The sequence below is a fragment of the Chaetura pelagica genome, unplaced genomic scaffold, assembly GCF_000747805.2.
Source record: "Chaetura pelagica isolate M959 unplaced genomic scaffold, ChaPel_1.0 scaffold471, whole genome shotgun sequence".
Lineage (NCBI taxonomy): Eukaryota > Metazoa > Chordata > Aves > Apodiformes > Apodidae > Chaetura > Chaetura pelagica.
Window position 1 is genome coordinate 454,835 of NW_009952430.1, and position 17,701 is coordinate 472,535.

Consider the following 17,701-nt stretch of genomic DNA (forward strand, 5'->3'; position numbering starts at 1 on the left):
TAATTTTCCTTCTGGCCACACTATCTTTTCATAGATAGGTGCTTCCAGTTCTCCTTTTGGAGATTTTTGGACAAATACTCTGAATTCAGACAGCTGTTTTCCTTCCTGCCTCATGTCACAACCACCATTCCTAAGTTTTTTCCAATTGCAAGTCCACTTAACAGGCTGGCAAATAAACCAAACATTGATCTGGGTTGGAATTAAGCTTCTGTTGGGCTTTCAATAGCTTTGTAACTACTGCAGTCCCAGTTTTGTTGTTCAGCTGCTCTGAAAATCTCTGTCTCAGCACATATTTTGGGTTAAAACACAAATATCATGGAGTCCTCTTGAAAATGAAGTTTCTTTTCCTTCATTTATTCAGAATAATTAAGGCAATTTTCCTTTACTGTGGATTTCACCAGTTCATCTCAGCCTACCTTTACAGCTTATGAAGTGGAATTTGACAAGGTAGATTCCAACATTTTCTTTAAAACTCTGGGGAGTTCAGGTCAGTCCAGATTTTCTGTAGGTGAAGCTTGTTTGCTGTCTGGCCTGGCAAATCCCAGCAGTTTCCCATTCCACTAATGGCCAGATTTGAACTGAAGTCCACATCTCAACCCTGGACTGTGGGGTTCAAGCAAAGGATGAGGCACTGAATTGGTTGGAGAAAAGATGAGGACAAATTCAAATGCTTTCCTAAGGCTTAAGTTGTGCCAGATTCTAAATAAATACAAGTGAATCCATGTGATGCCTGATATTGTATTAGATCAAAAGAAACAGGCCAGAAAGAGATCCAACCATTGCAGAAGTGGTTTCAATGCACCTCTTCAGAAGGTGCAAATTCCTGCCATCTTATCTCCCCTGAAAGCCCTCTCAATCTCATCATGAACTGCTGAGACCAGCTGAATTTTTTTCCCCTGGGTCTCACCAGCTTCTCATCAGACCCTCATCATGCTCTATCCACTCATTCCATCCCCATTTACTCTCTTGTATTTGTCTGTGTACCTGAATTTTCCCTTCTTCTCTGCCATCACCCTGGGCAGGGCTTGTCAATTGACCAGTGTCAGGAGATGTTTGTGGGGCTGGACCTCAGCTCTCTGCTCTCACTGTCAGCACAGATTTGTTCAGATTCGTTCATCCCCCTTTTAACTATCTACGATCATGGAATCCCAGACTGGTTTGGGTTGGAAGGGACCTTCAAGATCATCCAGTCCCACCCCTTGCATGGGCAGGGACACCTCCCACCAGCCCAGGCTGCTCCAAGCCCCATCCAACCTGCCCTTCAACACTGCCAGGGATGGGGCAGCCACAGCTTCCCTGGGCAACCTGGGCCAGGCTCTCACCACCCTCACAGCCAAGAATTTCTTCCTAATGTCCAACCTGAATCTCCCCTTTTTCAGTTTGAAGCTGTACCAGCCTGGCATTCTATGATTCTATCACTCCATGCTGTTGTAAAATGGGTTGGAAATTCCAGGTTTTCTCCAGCTCCCAGTGTTTGTGTGTTAGTTCCTGGTGTGTTAGCCCTGCCAGGTTCCCTGCTGCACACTGAGGGGCAATGCAGCACCTCTGTATCTTCACATAGTGTCTTTAAGGTGGATTCCACCTGGTCCCAGGAAGTTGTTATTATTAGTTTATCAATTTTTCTGAAGAACTCTTCATCTATTGCTTCATTTTAAGACCCTTTGCAGTGATTAAAGGATTGGAGCACAAGAGGGGAGGCTGAGAGAGCTGGGATTCTTTAACCTCACCAAGTGATGGCTCAGAGGGGTTTATCAGTTATCCCTCAGGGCAGGGGGTATACAGAAGATGGAGCCCAGAGAAAGAGCAAGAGGCAGTGGGCACAAGCTGAAATACAGATTTCCCTTAAACAGAATGATTTGATTTTACTTTCTTTTATTTTACTTTTTACTGGGAGAGTGGTTGAGCAGGGACACAGATGGCCCAGACAGACTGTGGAGGCTCCAGCCTTGGAGATACCCAAAAAACCCAACTGGATACAGTTAGCTCTCTGCTCTAGCTGACCCTGGGAGGATTGGATGGATGATCTCCAGAGGTGGCTCCAGCCTCAGCATTAGTGACACGACCATGAAACACACACTGAGGCCCTCCCCAAACTCTGCAGTGACTATTCCTGCAGATACGAGCTGTTTCGTGGTGGTCTCGCCTTTCTTGGGCACTCCCTGTACACCTTGATGGTCTTTTAGTTGTATGGACTCTGTGGTAGTTTGCTGGCTTCTGGAAAGTACTTTATTAGATATTTTTATGGTGTTCAAAATATTGCTTCTTAAAACCTTTTTTGGCTTTACCATGACTGGGCTTTGTGCTGTTTTCTGTTTTTCCCATTCGGACACAATTTCCACGTTCTGAAGAATGTAATTTTACTCCTAATAGTCTCCATTACTCTGCTATTTAACCAAGAGAGCTCCTTTCTGGTCCTTTTTCTAGGTGATATATATTTATTCTAAGCCTCTAATATGATTCCTTTATGTAATTCCCTTGCCGCCTGCAGGCTGTTTATCTTTTTGGCGGCTACTTTTAATTTCAGTTAAGCGAGTTCCTTGTCCTGTCTTTGGATGGAATAAATCACCTTCCAGAGTACCTGCTAACAACGTCAGCTTGGATTACACAGCTAACTTGAAATTGAGGGTAGTTTCAGCCCACAAATCCCAATATTTTAAAAAGCAGCTGTTTTCTTACCTGGGAGCTACAACTCTGGATACAACTCCAGCTGAAAATCTGAGGCTTTTCTTCCTCCATTTCACCATCTTCACATAATGCTGCTTAATTTTCTGCCAGATACATCTGATTAGTTGCATGAATAAATAAGTATTTTATATTTAAGGTCTTTGTGAAAACACCTGTTTGACTTTTTATTTTCTCAGTAGCTGAAACTGAGGCTCCTCACCTTTGTTCTGTTAAAAATGATGAAACGTTTTCATCTGAGCTAGGCAGATCTGGGGAAAGAACTCCATTCCCCAGCCAGACACTGCTGTAGCAAGGAGAGTATCATCCATTGCTGATTATTCCTGTTTATTATTTTGAATTTAAGAGTATACTTGATGTGACAGAATGTATAGGGCTGTGAATTATACGCAGAGACTACCAGGGCAAGCACCAACTTCGAGGGCAGGTGCCATTCATTCGTGTGGTGGATTCAGTGCCTGCTCATGATGGGTGCAAATGAGGGGGTGACTAATAGAGCCTTGTCCCTTTTGTCCTTGCTAGAACATCCACCTGGTGGCCAAGTGGCTGGGTTCTCTGGAGAAGAAGCTGGAGCAGCACAGTGAGGGCAGCCACCAGGATTTCCGCGTCTTCATCAGTGCGGAGCCAGCACCTTCCCCTGACAGCCACGTCATTCCCCAGGGCATCCTGGAGAACTCCATCAAAATCACCAATGAGGCCCCGACTGGGATGCATGCCAACCTGCACAAGGCCCTTGACAACTTCAACCAGGTAGGAGCACAGTGGGGCTGAGCCCAGAGCTGCTGGAGCCCCACGGAGCGGGATGTGCCGGGCACTGCTGCTCCTGCCAGTTGGGCTGCAAGGCCCTTTGCATCATGTGCTCCTGGATCCAACGACTCAGCTCCTCTCTCTCCTCTCTCCTCTCAACTCTCTCTCCTCTCTCCTCTCTCCTCTCTCTCCTCTCTCCTCTCTCCTCTCAACTCTCTCTCCTCTCTCCTCTCAACTCTCTCTCCTCTCTCATCTCAACTCTCTCTAATCTCTCTCAACTTTCTCTCTCCTCTCTTCTTTCTCTTCTCTCCTCTCTCCTCTCTTCTTTCTCTTCTCTCCTCTCTCCTCTCTTCTTTCTCTTCTCTCCTCTCTCCTCTCTTCTCTCCTCTCTCCTCTCTTCTCTCCTCTCTCCTCTCTTCTCTCCTCTCTCCTCTCTCCTCTCTTCTCTCCTCTCTCCTCTCTTCTTTCTCTTCTCTCCTCTCTCCTCTCTTCTTTCTCTTCTCTCCTCTCTCCTCTCTTCTTTCTCTTCTCTCCTCTCTCCTCTCTTCTTTCTCTTCTCTCCTCTCTCCTCTCTTCTTTCTCTTCTCTCCTCTCTCCTCTCTTCTTTCTCTTCTCTCCTCTCTCCTCTCTTCTTTCTCTTCTCTCCTCTCTCCTCTCTTCTTTCTCTTCTCTCCTCTCTCCTCTCTTCTTTCTCTTCTCTCCTCTCTCCTCTCTTCTTTCTCTTCTCTCCTCTCTCCTCTCTTCTTTCTCTTCTCTCCTCTCTCCTCTCTTCTTTCTCTTCTCTCCTCTCTCCTCTCTTCTTTCTCTTCTCTCCTCTCTCCTCTCTTCTTTCTCTTCTCTCCTCTCTCCTCTCTTCTTTCTCTTCTCTCCTCTCTCCTCTCTTCTTTCTCTTCTCTCCTCTCTCCTCTCTTCTTTCTCTTCTCTCCTCTCTCCTCTCTTCTTTCTCTTCTCTCCTCTCTCCTCTCTTCTTTCTCTTCTCTCCTCTCTCCTCTCTTCTTTCTCTTCTCTCCTCTCTCCTCTCTTCTTTCTCTTCTCTCCTCTCTCCTCTCTTCTTTCTCTTCTCTCCTCTCTCCTCTCTTCTTTCTCTTCTCTCCTCTCTCCTCTCTTCTTTCTCTTCTCTCCTTCTCTCCTCCTCTCTCCTCCTCTCTCCTCCTCTCTCCTCTCTCCTCTCTCCTCCCGAGCTGGGCTTTGTGAGCTCACTTGGCAGCTCTGGGAACTGCAGGGCGCGGGGCAGGGATGAGGTGCCAGAGGCTCCTCAGTGAGCTGCCTGTGTGTCCAGGCAGGCTGGAGCCATCCCAGTCTCACTGCTGGAGGTGGCCCTGCTGCTGCTGACCCCCTTTCCACATGACACCACAGGCTAATCTCACATTTGTGATGACACCTTTCCCAGAGACACAGACCATTGCCTTCTGCTGCCCTGGGCACTCGTTCCCTTCACTCACACATTGTCCTACCTCAGCGTGCAGAGTTCTCACAGCAGGACCTGTCTCAGCCCTCAAGCCACCAGAAGGACCTAAAGGCACTTTCACCTCTCCAACTGCTTTTTTGGGTCACTAGCACTGAAGTTGCTGCAGCTAGTGACTGTGCCAGGAAACCTTGCAGGGTTTCATAGGACTTCTTGCCAGCTGAAACCAGGCAGGAGTGACCCCAACCTGTTGTGGACACCAGGCACTGCTCCATGGGGCAGAGAATTGAGGGCAGCTCATAACTATTTTTGCATTTAGGCATTGGGATGGAGGGAATCTTGAGTGCAGGAGCCAACACTGCTGAGCAGGTGGGGCAGGGAGGCACCACGCAAGGATTCATGCAAGCAGTCAGGAAAGATGATGCCTTTTTTATCTCCTGCCATTCATCAGGAACTTCATGAAACATCCTGGAGAGCAAGGGAGGGGAGGACCTTCACCCCAAGTAACATTTTCATCCTGCCTCTGCTCATTTCAATCAGATAGTAATTAGCATTTTCTAAATTGCTGGTGTATTATAAAACGCCTCTTATCAGAAATCCTGGAGCGAGTGGGTTGGGCCCCTTTACACCTCATTTCCCTGCTTTATACAGAATGGATGTTCAAATTTAGCTTTCAGCTGAAAGCCACAAAGAAGGCCCATTATTCTGTGCGTGGAATATTCTGCTTTGTAGTGGAAGAAAAATGCACAACTAAATGGAGAGGCCAAATGAGACTGAGCTGGGTTCTTCCTCAGTGTTCATTCAGGCAAGATCCCCCTGAAGTCCAGGGACATTTTCTAAAATGAGAAATTTGAACCTGTTTTCATCAGGTTGCTGATAATGAAAGGGAGCTTGAAGTGTTGTGTAATCAAGGGGAAAACAGGGTTTGGGATGGTTTTGATCATCTTATGCAGCTAGTCAACATCCTGCAGTTAGTCAACTCTTTAGAGCAATGGGTTCCTCTTTTTCAGCACAGCCCCCGAGCTCTTGTGTCCTCCCCAGCTGAGGACAGGGCTGACATTGTGGTTTTTTTAAGATAAAGGTAACGAAGGGAAGTATTGTGGGTGCCCTTTGTAGTCTCTGTCACATAGCAGAGTGGACTTAAAGGAGCTGTCCCTGGGGAGGGAGAGTGGAGGGGCTGGGGTAGCTACTCCCTCCTTACTCAGCTGCAGCAGTCAGAGCCATCGTGCCCTGGCTGTGTCATTCCTGGGAAGGGTTTGCAGAGCTGGGAATGAAGGCACAGGCCAGTCTTCCCAACATGTTCCCCTCCTGGGGCTGGGGAGATCTGCACTGTTGGCTGTGGGAGATCCCCTAGGGTCCCTGCCATGGGGGATCTGCTGCCCAGCCAGGCTACTCTTGCCAGGGCAGAGCAGGGCAAATATCTGCCTGGCTTCAGCCATGGGAAGGGGGATCAGCTCCCCCAGCAGAGCTGAGCTTCAGCTTTGTGTCATGCACACAGCTCCAGCCCTTCATCCCTCCTGCCGCTCTGCTCTCCCCTAGCACTGATGCTCAGGCTGTTTCCCCTGGGTGCCCACCTGCTGAGACATCACTCCCAGCACCTCTCAGACTTCTCTGGGGACTGGTTCCCTTTCTTCATCTTCGTTGACTAAACAACTTATGCTCCCCCTTCTCCACCGAAGCATCACCTGGAAGTTGGGAAGGGAAGACCCCATTGCTGTGCTGGCTTTAAGGGGCTTCATTAGAGATTTATCTATCATCTATCTATCTATCTATCTATCTATCTATCTATCTATCTATCTATCTATTTATTTTGCAAGTGTTTGATCTCCTCTGCTTGGATTAACAGTTTCTCACATCTCTGCTTTAATGTGCTGCTCAAGGTCGTACCCTTGGTGAATCTGTTGCTGCAGCCTGTGGCTGGGCTGGCTTGGTGCAGGGGTTGACAACCTGCTGGGAGAGTGACCTGCTGCTTCAGCCTGCAGCTCAGCAAAACCCTGCCCCAGGGAAACCCTTTGTACTCGAGGGGCAGGGCAGACTTCAGCTCTTCCAGGCACAGCCCTCAACAGAAGCCTGGCTGTGCTGCCTCTCTCCATCCCTCTGCTGTGGGATGTGGGGCGTGTTGGGTGGGCACACGTGTTCCCTCCCTTCTTGGCTGTCAGGATGTGTTCCTGAGCAAAGCCTCTTTGAGTTGAAAGAGAAAATGTTATTCAGAAAATATGCATCAGAATTTGCTGATAAATTTGCAATGCAAAGCCACTCCTGGAGAAGATCAGTGAACATGTTTATTACGCGGAAAAGAACTGACTGGGCAAATCAATCCCAAAAAATCCGGTTTGACAGTCACTGAGACACAGGGAGGAGTGGATTTACACAGCCCTGCCTCTGCCTGTGTTTCAGGACACCCTGGAGATGTGCACCCGGGAGAATGAGTTCAAGAGCATCCTCTTTGCCCTCTGCTACTTCCACGCTGTGGTGGCGGAAAGGCGCAGGTTTGGCCCCCAGGGCTGGAACCGTTCCTACCCCTTCAGCACTGGAGACCTCACTATCTCTGTGAACGTGCTGTACAATTACCTGGAAGCCAGCTCAAAGGTGTGTGTGTCAAAGGTTGACAGGGGCATCTCATGGTAGGACAAGGGGTAATGGCTTCAAACTGGAAGAGGGGAGATTGAGATGAGATATTAGGAAGAAATTCCTCACCATGAGGGTGGTGAGAGCCTGGCCCAGGGTGCCCAGGGAAGCTGTGGCTGCCCCATCCCTGGCAGTGTTGAAGGGCAGGTTGGATGGGGCTTGGAGCAGCCTGGGCTGGTGGGAATTGTCCCTGCCCATGGCAGGGTGTTGAACTAGGTGATCTTGAACATCCCTTCCAACCCAAACCAGTGTGGGATTCTGTGGTTGGTGGTTGGATGGACTGGCTTGTGCTGAAACTCTTGGGGATTCTCCTCAAGTGCCATTTCTTTGGTGTCTTTGGTTTGACAACTTCACAATTTGGTAAACCTTTGTGGTGGGATGGGAAGTTTCACTGCTACTCTCATCTGTAGCAGGTTACAAATCATAGCAGATAGTGCCTGTGGTCTTTATTAGTTGAAAATACATAGTGATCTTTAGTTTAACAGAGCTTAGAATAAATTTGCATATTAGTGGGAAACTTCAGGGAATCGATGCCATGATCCAGTTTTCCTTGGGCAGGATTTAACTGCTACCCAGTGTTTGTTTACTTAGAAAACTGCACGAGTGAAGTGGAAGCAGCCACTCAGTGCTCAGTGCTGCACTCTGCAGCTTGGCCACGTGGCTGGAGGAGCTCTGGCTTGGTTCAACTCCTTCATGTCCTCCTGGTTCATTCTTCAGGTCCCATATGATGATTTACGGTACCTGTTTGGTGAGATCATGTATGGAGGTCACATCACAGATGACTGGGACAGGAGGCTTTGCAAAACCTATTTGGAAGAATTTATTAAGCCAGAAATGCTGGAGGGAGAGCTCCTCCTTGCTCCGGGGTTCCCCCTCCCAGGGAACATGGACTATAATGGGTATCACCAGGTAAGCTCTTTGTTTTTTTGGCATTGTTTAAACACATAAATATAATGTCTTCCATAACTGCTCTATAATCTGTTTTAGGAGGCAGTGAATAGGACTGCAGTGTTTCAACACACCTCCTGTTATTTCCCATTATGTTCTGTTTCTGTAGACATTTCAGCATTCCCTTGGATGAACCAAGTCTAATGATAATTTGCTACTTCATCATGGGCTCATTCTGTTCGTGCATGAATAGAACAACTGTATTGGTTCTTGAGGCTTGAACGGGGCTCCAGGAAAATTACATCCACACATTGTTTGCTGAAACAGCCCTTTCAAGCTCCTTTTTATCATCAGTTACGATGAGAAACACTGAAGGGTCTTGTTGATCTGCTTACTGATCTCATCTGTTCTTTGTACACAAAGTGTGGTAGCAGAGATAGGCACTTTAGGCTGTTTTTGTTCATAAAACTTAACTACTGGGAGCTGAATTCCCACACGAGATTTCAGGATATTGATGCTGAAAATGCACAGTGGATAATTGCTAGAGAAGGTCCAGGCCTGAGATATGTAACCAAGCCAAACTTGAGCAATTACCACATTTTCACAGCAGTAGCAGCAGTTGTGTGAGCAATCCCACACTTCTTTCTCCCACCAGTTTGCTGGTGTTTCAGCCACAAGCAGGACTGTGTCAGCCTGGGCTCACATCCTGGGAGGGGGGATCATTCCAGTGCCATGGACTCTGCAGGCAAAGTGCCCTGGACTCAGGACCTAACCCGAATCTGAATTTCTCTGCACAGTACATAGATGATGCCTTGCCTCCAGAGTCTCCTTATCTCTATGGCCTCCACCCCAATGCTGAGATTGGCTTCCTTACCCAGACCTCAGAGAAGCTCTTCCACACCGTGTTGGAGATGCAGCCCCGGGACAGCAGCGTGGGGGAAGGAGGAGTGGTGACCAGGGAGGAAACGGTGAGAGTGGTAGAGGAAGGAGCTGTTGAAGGGGCAGTGGGTGCAAACTGGAGCACAGGAGGTTCCATGTGAATCTCAGGAAGAACTTCTTTGCTGTGAGAGTGCCAGAGCCCTGGGCCAGGCTGCCCAGAGAGGCTGTGGAGTCTCCTTCTCTGGAGACATTCCAACCCCCCTGGCCACGTTCCTGTGTGATGTGCTCTGGGTGCCCCTGCTCTGGCAGGGGGGTTGGGCTGGGGGAGCTTTCCAGGTCCCTTCCAACTCCTGGGATTCTGTGAATTTTGAATTTTGATACTTGTCTTGTCCATAAATATTCCTGTCTAGCACTGGTTTGTCTCACAGCTCCCCAGTATTGTGTGGTTTGCCTTTGCCAGATAAAAACTGAGTGCCTAAAACCACCAGGTTTATATTATGCACAACATCACCACGGTGGGATGTAATTGAAGTGTTGTCAGTAATAGGACAGTGGCTTTTAATTACCCCCTGAACTGCAGTGCCTTCATTATCATCCTGCAAAGACGTTGCAAATAAACCTTCTGTGGCCTCCCCTGGCTCCAAGTCACTGGTCCTCACTGATCATGCTGTGACTGCCACAGCAATGGGCACCCTGAGCACAGTCTGCCAGGCACAATGTGCCACCCGGAGCTCAGCCCACTTCTTACTGCTGCCACCAGTTCCCACCCAGCTCCATGGAGCCCTGTAATTCCTTATTCCCATCTGAACTCCTTTGCTATGCCCTATGTACTAGGCTGGTCTCAGCTCATCCTTTCCAAACTCACAGCTCTGGCCCAAGCACTTGTCACAGGATCTGAAAGCAGCCAACACTCACTTTGGGTTTTATTTCTGCAATCTTGAGGTCCCAGCTCTGTTTTTTCAAGCTCTGCAAGCTAATGAATGGCTAATAGAAAGCTCATATGAGGTCTGAGGCTTCACACATGCTTCCTTTGGCTTGGTGTGGTGCTGAGGAACTCATTGTCTTGGCCTAAGGGGCTCTTAGACCTACTCAGCATGTTAATTTTCAGTTGAAACTGGAATTGGAGGTGAGGGAAATAAAGATGTTCAAAGATGGCAAATGTGACTACCTCTTCTCCCCTCCCAGTCCTTTTGCTGTTGAGATACAATTAAACTCCTTGGCCAGAGAAGCAAAATGACCAGTGAGTGACCCAGCAGTGGCATCACAGGGCATGGCTGCCCTACAGGCTCCTGCTCAGGGTCAAGAAGACTGTCACAGGAGCACTGAAGTCCTCATGGCTTTTGTGATCTCTCTGAGAAGAAAAGCTGCTTAAAGCAGCCTGAGTGGCCTCACTGCCCTGCACTGGGCTTAGGGGGATGCTCCCACAGCTGGTTTTCTTCTGGGGATGAACTCTTTCATTACCTGAGCTGGAACTGGCACTGGCTGAATCCCTTCCACTTGGTCCCTGAATGAGAGTGAGGTCAGAGCTGTCTCATAGCTTCTCCATTTGAGGATTTCCAGCCCCTGCTTTGGCCGAGATGAGACTCTGACAAGTCCAGTTACTCCCACACATTTCTGAGGCCACAATACAGAAAAGGAGTTGTAGCTGGTGTGGAAAAATCAGAGCCAAAGGGATCTGCAGGGGTTTCAAATCAGAGGCTGTTTCCGTACTGCCCCTGAGGTGGAGCTGAAGAGCTTTTCCAGCCGAGCTTTATCTTGAGCCTCTTGGCTGGTTGCATTAAAAGCCTCACATCATCACACCGTGTAATGTGTGACACGAGTGTGGAGGGGTTGAAAGAGCAGCAGGGGGAGGAAACGTGAGTATGGGGTCCCAAATCTGAATCTTGGTGGGCATGGCACTAACATTACCCTGGGCTGCCTCTGCTGCTGGCGGGCGATGGGCACTGGCACCTGCACCCCAGGGTCTGCACATCAGAGCAGGGAGTTGTATCTGTGCATGGTGTGTTCCTGAAAACTCCCCAAGAAGCTCAGGTCTTGCTCAGGTTCCAGCACAGAAGTAAAGCAAAGCATTGCGTAAGAGGCTGCCATGCCAGCCTGATAAATGGCCCATGTAAAGCTGAGAGATCCAGCTGATCCCACGAGGATGAGGAGCTTCATGCCTGTCAACCAGGAAGGTTTTTGCCTGTTTTATTTATTTTTGCTACACTAGGAACACCCTGTTGCTTTGGAGCTTTCCCTGTTTAGTATTTAGAGATATAAAGCACTGTTTCCAAACTGAGCTTTGATGGTGACCAGAAAATAATCCTGTTCCCTTGTGCTTTTCTTTCAAGGCTCTGTTAGTTCAGAATGCCCAATTTCAGCTTAACATTAAATTTCATATAATCACCTCTCTCTAGCAATACACCCCAGAAAACAGGTGGTAAACTCAGCTGTCCTGAGGCTCAGCTGAGGCTGTAGCTCCATCCATCTCCTTGCATTGCACCTGACCTGGGGACAAGAAAGAATAGAGGCTTGAGACCCAGGAAGAAGGGAGGCTGCTGTGTGTCACTGTGACATTTTTTAAACCATCATTTTGAAAGCTCATCTGACATCAGCCTTTGCAAGCATTTGAGTTTTAATAGAATGGGGCAAGTGCTTTGAAAAGTGCCAGGCCCAAAGCAGCTGACAGGGATTGTTTTGGAGACACTTGGCTGAGAGATGGAGTTTTCACACCGTGTTCAGGCAACTGTCAGCACGGAAAGCCCTGTGGGTCCCTCCTAACATCCCACTTTTTCCCTTTGGCCCGTAGGTGAAAGCTCTTCTGGAAGAGATGTTAGAGAAACTGGTGGATGAGTTTAACATGGCAGAACTGATGGCAAAGGTGGAGGAGAGGACCCCATACGTCGTGGTTGCCTTCCAGGAGTGCGAGCGCATGAACATCCTCACCAGTGAAATCAGGCGCTCGCTCCAGGAGCTGGACCTGGGGCTGAAGGTGGGAGCTTTGGGTGCTCAACCAGAGCCTTGATGAATGGAAAAGGTGCTCTGGGAATAAAAGGGATCACATTCTTCATTCAGCACTGCCATAAAACCAGGGTGGTTCTGTGGGGAAGGGTTCACAGAGGGTTCCAAGTGACACGTTGTCCGAGGTTGCTGGGAGAGGTTAAAGATACACAGAGCAATGGCTGCTTTTTGGGAGCAGAGACCAGGCACTTCTGTCCCCCTGATTCTGTAGCACAGCAACAACAGGTCACTCAGAAATTGAGATGTGGCCTATTTAAAGGAAAACAACAGCAACAACAAAAATATCACATCTTCTCACAAAATGCCCAGGGACTGGGGGGAACTTGTTAACAAAGTGTCACTGAGGGCACAAGCTGAGCTGAAATCAAAGGAAAGATTGGTTGTGTGTAAAGAGACAGAATGTCCAGAGCTATAAGAGGAAAAGGTCTAAAAAAGAGTTTTGACAGAGATATGACTCCCCGTGCTGGGTATGAGTCACTTGCTAATAGAGGAGGGTCAGGAGCAGACCTTCCCTATGGAGATATTGTCCATGACTGCTCAGCCCATGCTTGCTATTCCACCTGGATAAGGAACTGGACTCTGCTCCAGAAGGTGATGCCTGAAAGAGCTGACAGGTGAGCAAGGAGGACCTGTCTTGAGACTGAATTTCAGCCCTCTCCTGAGCACAGCTTTGAAGAGAGATCTTCCAAGGAGATACCTGCAGCGTGATGGCTCCAAAGACACAGACCAGCTGTAAGAAGCTAGGGATGCTAATGGATGCCCCAAATACAGGTCCAGCTCCCTCAGCTGCTCCTCCTCAGACTGGTGCTCCGTAGGCAGTGCTGTCCTGACTTGGCTGCAAGGTCCCACCCTCAGTTTGGGAGAGAAGTGATTCATTAATTGTTCCTTGTGTGAGCAGCTCCTGGGAGAGCTGCTAATGCTCCTTAATCCCTGGGACTGGGGAACTGGACTGACAGCACCCAGAGGAGGAGAGTTTACACAGCAGGAACCACGGGGGCTCAGAAGAGAATAAATAAAACACAGAGGAAGCAAGTCTTATTGTGCTTAACTGACTATCTGCTAAAGGAAGTCGATTGGGAAATGTCATGCCTGATTTGAATGTTTGAATAATTCATGTTGTCTGTGCAGTGGAAAGTGATTGTTTGGTCCAAAAATAGGAGACATCCCATTAAGAGGAAGAGAAATTGCAAGAGACTGGTAGCCATCAAAAATAACTGGCATGTTGCATTTCAAAGCCCTTTGTTCTGGATGACTTGAGTGAGACCAGAGGCTGGGCTGAAACCCTTGCATGTTAATGCTGTACCCTGGGTAATTTTTTGCAAGGAGAATTTTTTCTAGTTTGCAACTTCAACCTCCACAATGAGGATAATCAATATGATAAAAGGTGAAAGCAAGACTGAATTTTGTAAGGCTAACTGTGTATTTCACTGTATCAACTGAAAATAACCTTGACTGAGAAAACAATTTGGGACAACAGGCTGCTCATCTTGAGGGAATGTCTGCAGGCTGATTGAGTTTTTCTTCAAGGGTGTCTTTAATGAAAGTTCCTGCCAGCATTTTGGGGAGGAAAAAAAAAAAAAAAGCAAGAAAAAAAAAAGGGGGCATGAATCACAAAATTCAATAAAGTCCATGCACGTTGACAAACGAGATTAGTATGTGGGCTTTTTTGCTTTGTTTAGCAAGAAAAAAAAAAGGATGCACTTTAGTATTCAGCATCTGAAATGCAAATTTATGCATAATTGTGTTTGGACAACAGTATGAGAGAGCTGCTGGAGATGTTCTGAAGCCTCACAGGAGATTCCAGCAACCATGCTTGGGTGCGCAGGCTTTAAAAATTGCTTCTCTTAAGCCTTCCTGAGAATTACATTGGCTGATTCATTTGTTTCCTGAAAAGTAAAGCAGACAGGATATATGATCCTGTGGGTTGTGGCTTTAAAGCAATTTGACTTCTTTCACATATTTTGCAATATTTTACCCTCTTTAAAACCTTTCCAGGAGTGCAAAACCCTTCTGAGTGTCTCTGGCCCTGTGGTTCTCAGGGTCCTGCTGGGAGCAGTGCAGAACTTCACCCCTCAGACTTCTTTATCTTTTTCTTTCTCCCTGTATGGTCTTGCCACAGGTGTAGCCAGAGACCAGCCTGTTGATTAAGTCCTCTCCAGGTCTAAGTTCTCTTGGAGTGGGAGGTGGTGACCAGTGGGATATGGGTGAGGAAGGAACCACACTGGTGCTTCTGAGCTTGTCCCAAGTCCTGATCACTCAGCACTGAGCTCTCTCCACTTGCTGGTGCCTGCTGCACTATGGTCCATCAACAAGGACATTTTCCCATGCTGGGGTTGGTCTCCAGCTGTGATCCTGTCCTACTGGAGCCTGTCAGTGGGATCTGCAGACCAGAGCTCTGCAGGGCATGGTCAGCAAAGGAACAAACTGTAAAGATTTTTAACTGCTGGACTCTGACAAGAGTAGCTAAGGGGGTGTGGGGGTTGCTTTAAGCAGCTTTCACCTTTTGCTAAAGCAAAATTGTTGTGGCCCCAGTAAAGGGCACCTCTGCTGACCTCATGGCTGGAGGCACTGGAGTCCTGTGAAAGAACAGTTGGAATTCTTTAATGTGAATAGACCGACCCAGTTCCTGTGCCCTCATTCTCAGCAACAGCTCAACTGCTTTCAGTTCCTCTTTCCAAAAACACTCAGCCTGAGGCAGAGAGCTGTAAGTCAGATAAGTTTTGGCAAAAATGATAAGGGGACAAATGTAAGTACTTCTAATGGAAATGGGTGAAACATGTTAACTGTAAGTCCCCAAACTGCTCTGGTGTGTTGAACCTCTCTAGCTCAGCATGGGGCAGGCAGAGATTTAGGTGGTGAAGGGCTTTAGGTGCCTGCAGGAGCTGGCACTGCAGCTGCAGGGCTTTGTCTTTGCAGGCAGCTTGGATTGAGTGTCACAGAATCACAGGTCAGTTATTCTGGGAATCATCTAGGTCATGCTCAAAGCAGGGTCAGGTAGAGCAGGTTGCTTGACCTCCACCCATGTGCATCTCCAGGGAAGGAGAGAGTCTCCCAGCCCCAGGCTCTGTGAGAGGCTCCAGGCACTGCCTGCAGGCCAAGACATGATGAGCTGAGCCTCAGCCTTTGCCTGGCAGACACTGGAGCCCCTCTGAACTTCAAGAGGGATGCTGTTATTGCCGTGCAGAAACTCTTTTTGGCTGTGCAGTGTTGGTCCAACTCTTCTCCTGCCTGGAGGAGGTTTCTAAAAGCTTTTAATTAATTGCTGAGTAAAGGAAAAGCCAAACTTCTCCCTACATGTCACTTGGCTGAATCATATCTGAATCTGTCATGTGTTTCCCTGCTGTGAAAGAAACTGTGATTACATTTGCAGACAACATAAAGTCAGACTTGTGCTCCAAAGCAATAAAGGAGGAGGGGGGTGAGGAGAAGTGGAGGAGAGGAGGGGGACAGGACTTGACATAACAGACAGTTTTGGGGTAGATCATCAGGATTTCCAGTATCCTCCCCTGGCAGAATGAGTGAGGACAGCTTTGCACCTCTGCAAATCTGCCCTAGAAAGGTCCTTGGTCAATGAGAAAACAGGAGGAACACTGGGACTCCTGAGGGACACCCGTGCTTGCTGTCACTGTCACACAGCTTTTCCTCCAAGTGGTGTTTTACAGCAGGAAGGTGAGGGTGCAGTTAATATGCTGTAGAAAGTGTTCATGGAGACCTGAAACTCATAAAGAAGTTCACAGTATGTGAGCACTGGAGACAGGGTGGTGTGCTCTTCCAAGCTTTTGCTTCCGACCTGGCTTTGTTCAAGTGGAGCAATTGTCCATGCTGATTATACCTTTTCTCACTCAGGGAGAACTGACCATGACAAGTGACATGGAGAACCTGCAGAACGCCCTCTTCTTGGATGCAGTGCCTGAGTCCTGGATCAAGAAGGCTTACCCTTCCACTGCCAGCCTGGGCACATGGTTTGCTGACCTCCTCACTCGCATCAAGGAACTGGAAACCTGGACAGGAGACTTCTCCTTACCTTCCACAGTGTGGCTTTCTGGGTTCTTTAATCCCCAGTCTTTCCTGACAGCCATCATGCAGACCACAGCCCGAAAGAACGAGTGGCCTTTGGACAAGATGACCTTGCAGTGTGATGTGACAAAAAAGACCAGAGAAGATTTTGCCAGCCCCCCTCGGGAAGGAGCCTATGTCCATGGATTCTTCATGGAGGGAGCACGTTGGGATGCACAGGTGAGCTCACCAAGGCTGTTGAGGGAGGAGCTTTCTTCCTTGGTACTGTTCTCTGGGGAACTTCTCAGCCCAGCCAGGTGCTCATCTGAAGCAGTCATTTGTATTTGTGCTGCCTCTTCAGGTTTGGGGAGGATGTGAGAGATGAGCTCCTGCTCTGCAGCCTGGAGCAGGTACCCAGGGTGCTCAGATGAGCTCAACCTGTTCCATGGCTGTGAAGGGAGTTCAGGGTGGCCAGCCTGGACTGATAGGTCCCATTTTTATAAGGTGAATCTCAGCCTCAGTGTAACTTGACTAGGCTGTGGTGAGTACTCATGGTGTTACTGCAGACAGAAAGCTTGAGGTCCCCTCAAGACCCTTCTCAAGGTTGTGATCTCACTGTGGTCTCCCAAGGTGGCATGGCAGACTTTTGCAGTGTCACTGCTCTGTCACCTGCTCAGCAGTGAGGAGAAAAGGAAGACTGATTTCCTCCATGTCTCCAGCTCTGGATGGGTTAGATGTGCCAAATCCAGCCCATTGCCTTTCCACTGGTGGGTGCTGCAGGATGTCACCTGCACAGAATGCCACCATGGGGTGGCAGATAAAAGGGTGGACCCCATCTGGCCCCATAGACTTGTGAGTGTCCTGGTGCAGAAGCAGATCATTAACTACTTCCTCCTGGATTCTGGGGGTGTTGTTCTGCTCTCCATCCTTCCAGCTCAGGAGGGTGAACACCCTGGGGGGAGCTGCTCTGCTTCTTAAAGACAGAAGCAAAGAAGACATTAAATATCTCAGCCTTTTCCTCCTCCTTGGTTGCAATGTTCCCCTCTGCATCCAGTAAGGGATGGAGATTCTCCCTGGCTCTTTTTTTATTGTAAAACCTTTTTTTGTTCTTCTGCTTCCATTTTTCTTGTGATTGGAAGATCCTGAGCAATTACTTTTATAAAACCAGTCCTAATCTCTGGGTATCATGCTCCAATTTATTTCAGAAAGGCAGAGAGTATTTTCATATTGCTGCTCACACTGAAATATCATTTCCACCCAGTGAAACTGTTGATTTTACCTGTAATCCAGTGAGCAGCAGTAGATACTAATGGATGCAGCATTTTTTAGAGCAGGTGCACAGTTCTTTTGGGTTGCAAACTCCTTCCAAATTAATCTTCTGATAGGAATGGTGGGTCACGTTTAGAAGAAGTCCCCTGGGGAAACCTCCACTTTGAAAAGAACATTTCACATCTAGATTGTGCCTCCAAAAAAAAA

General features: G+C 48.1%; 1 protein-coding gene across 1 annotated transcript in view; it reads left to right on the plus strand.

Moving 5' to 3' along the window:
* DNAH9 (dynein, axonemal, heavy chain 9) overlaps positions 1-17,701 on the plus strand; it is a 164,944-nt gene that overhangs the window by 141,513 nt on the left and 5,730 nt on the right. Inside the window, 5 exon segments of the mRNA XM_010008230.1 lie at positions 7,232-7,423; positions 8,180-8,371; positions 9,148-9,318; positions 12,018-12,200; positions 16,076-16,465. Of these exon segments, the coding sequence (XP_010006532.1) occupies positions 7,232-7,423; positions 8,180-8,371; positions 9,148-9,318; positions 12,018-12,200; positions 16,076-16,465 (1,128 nt within the window).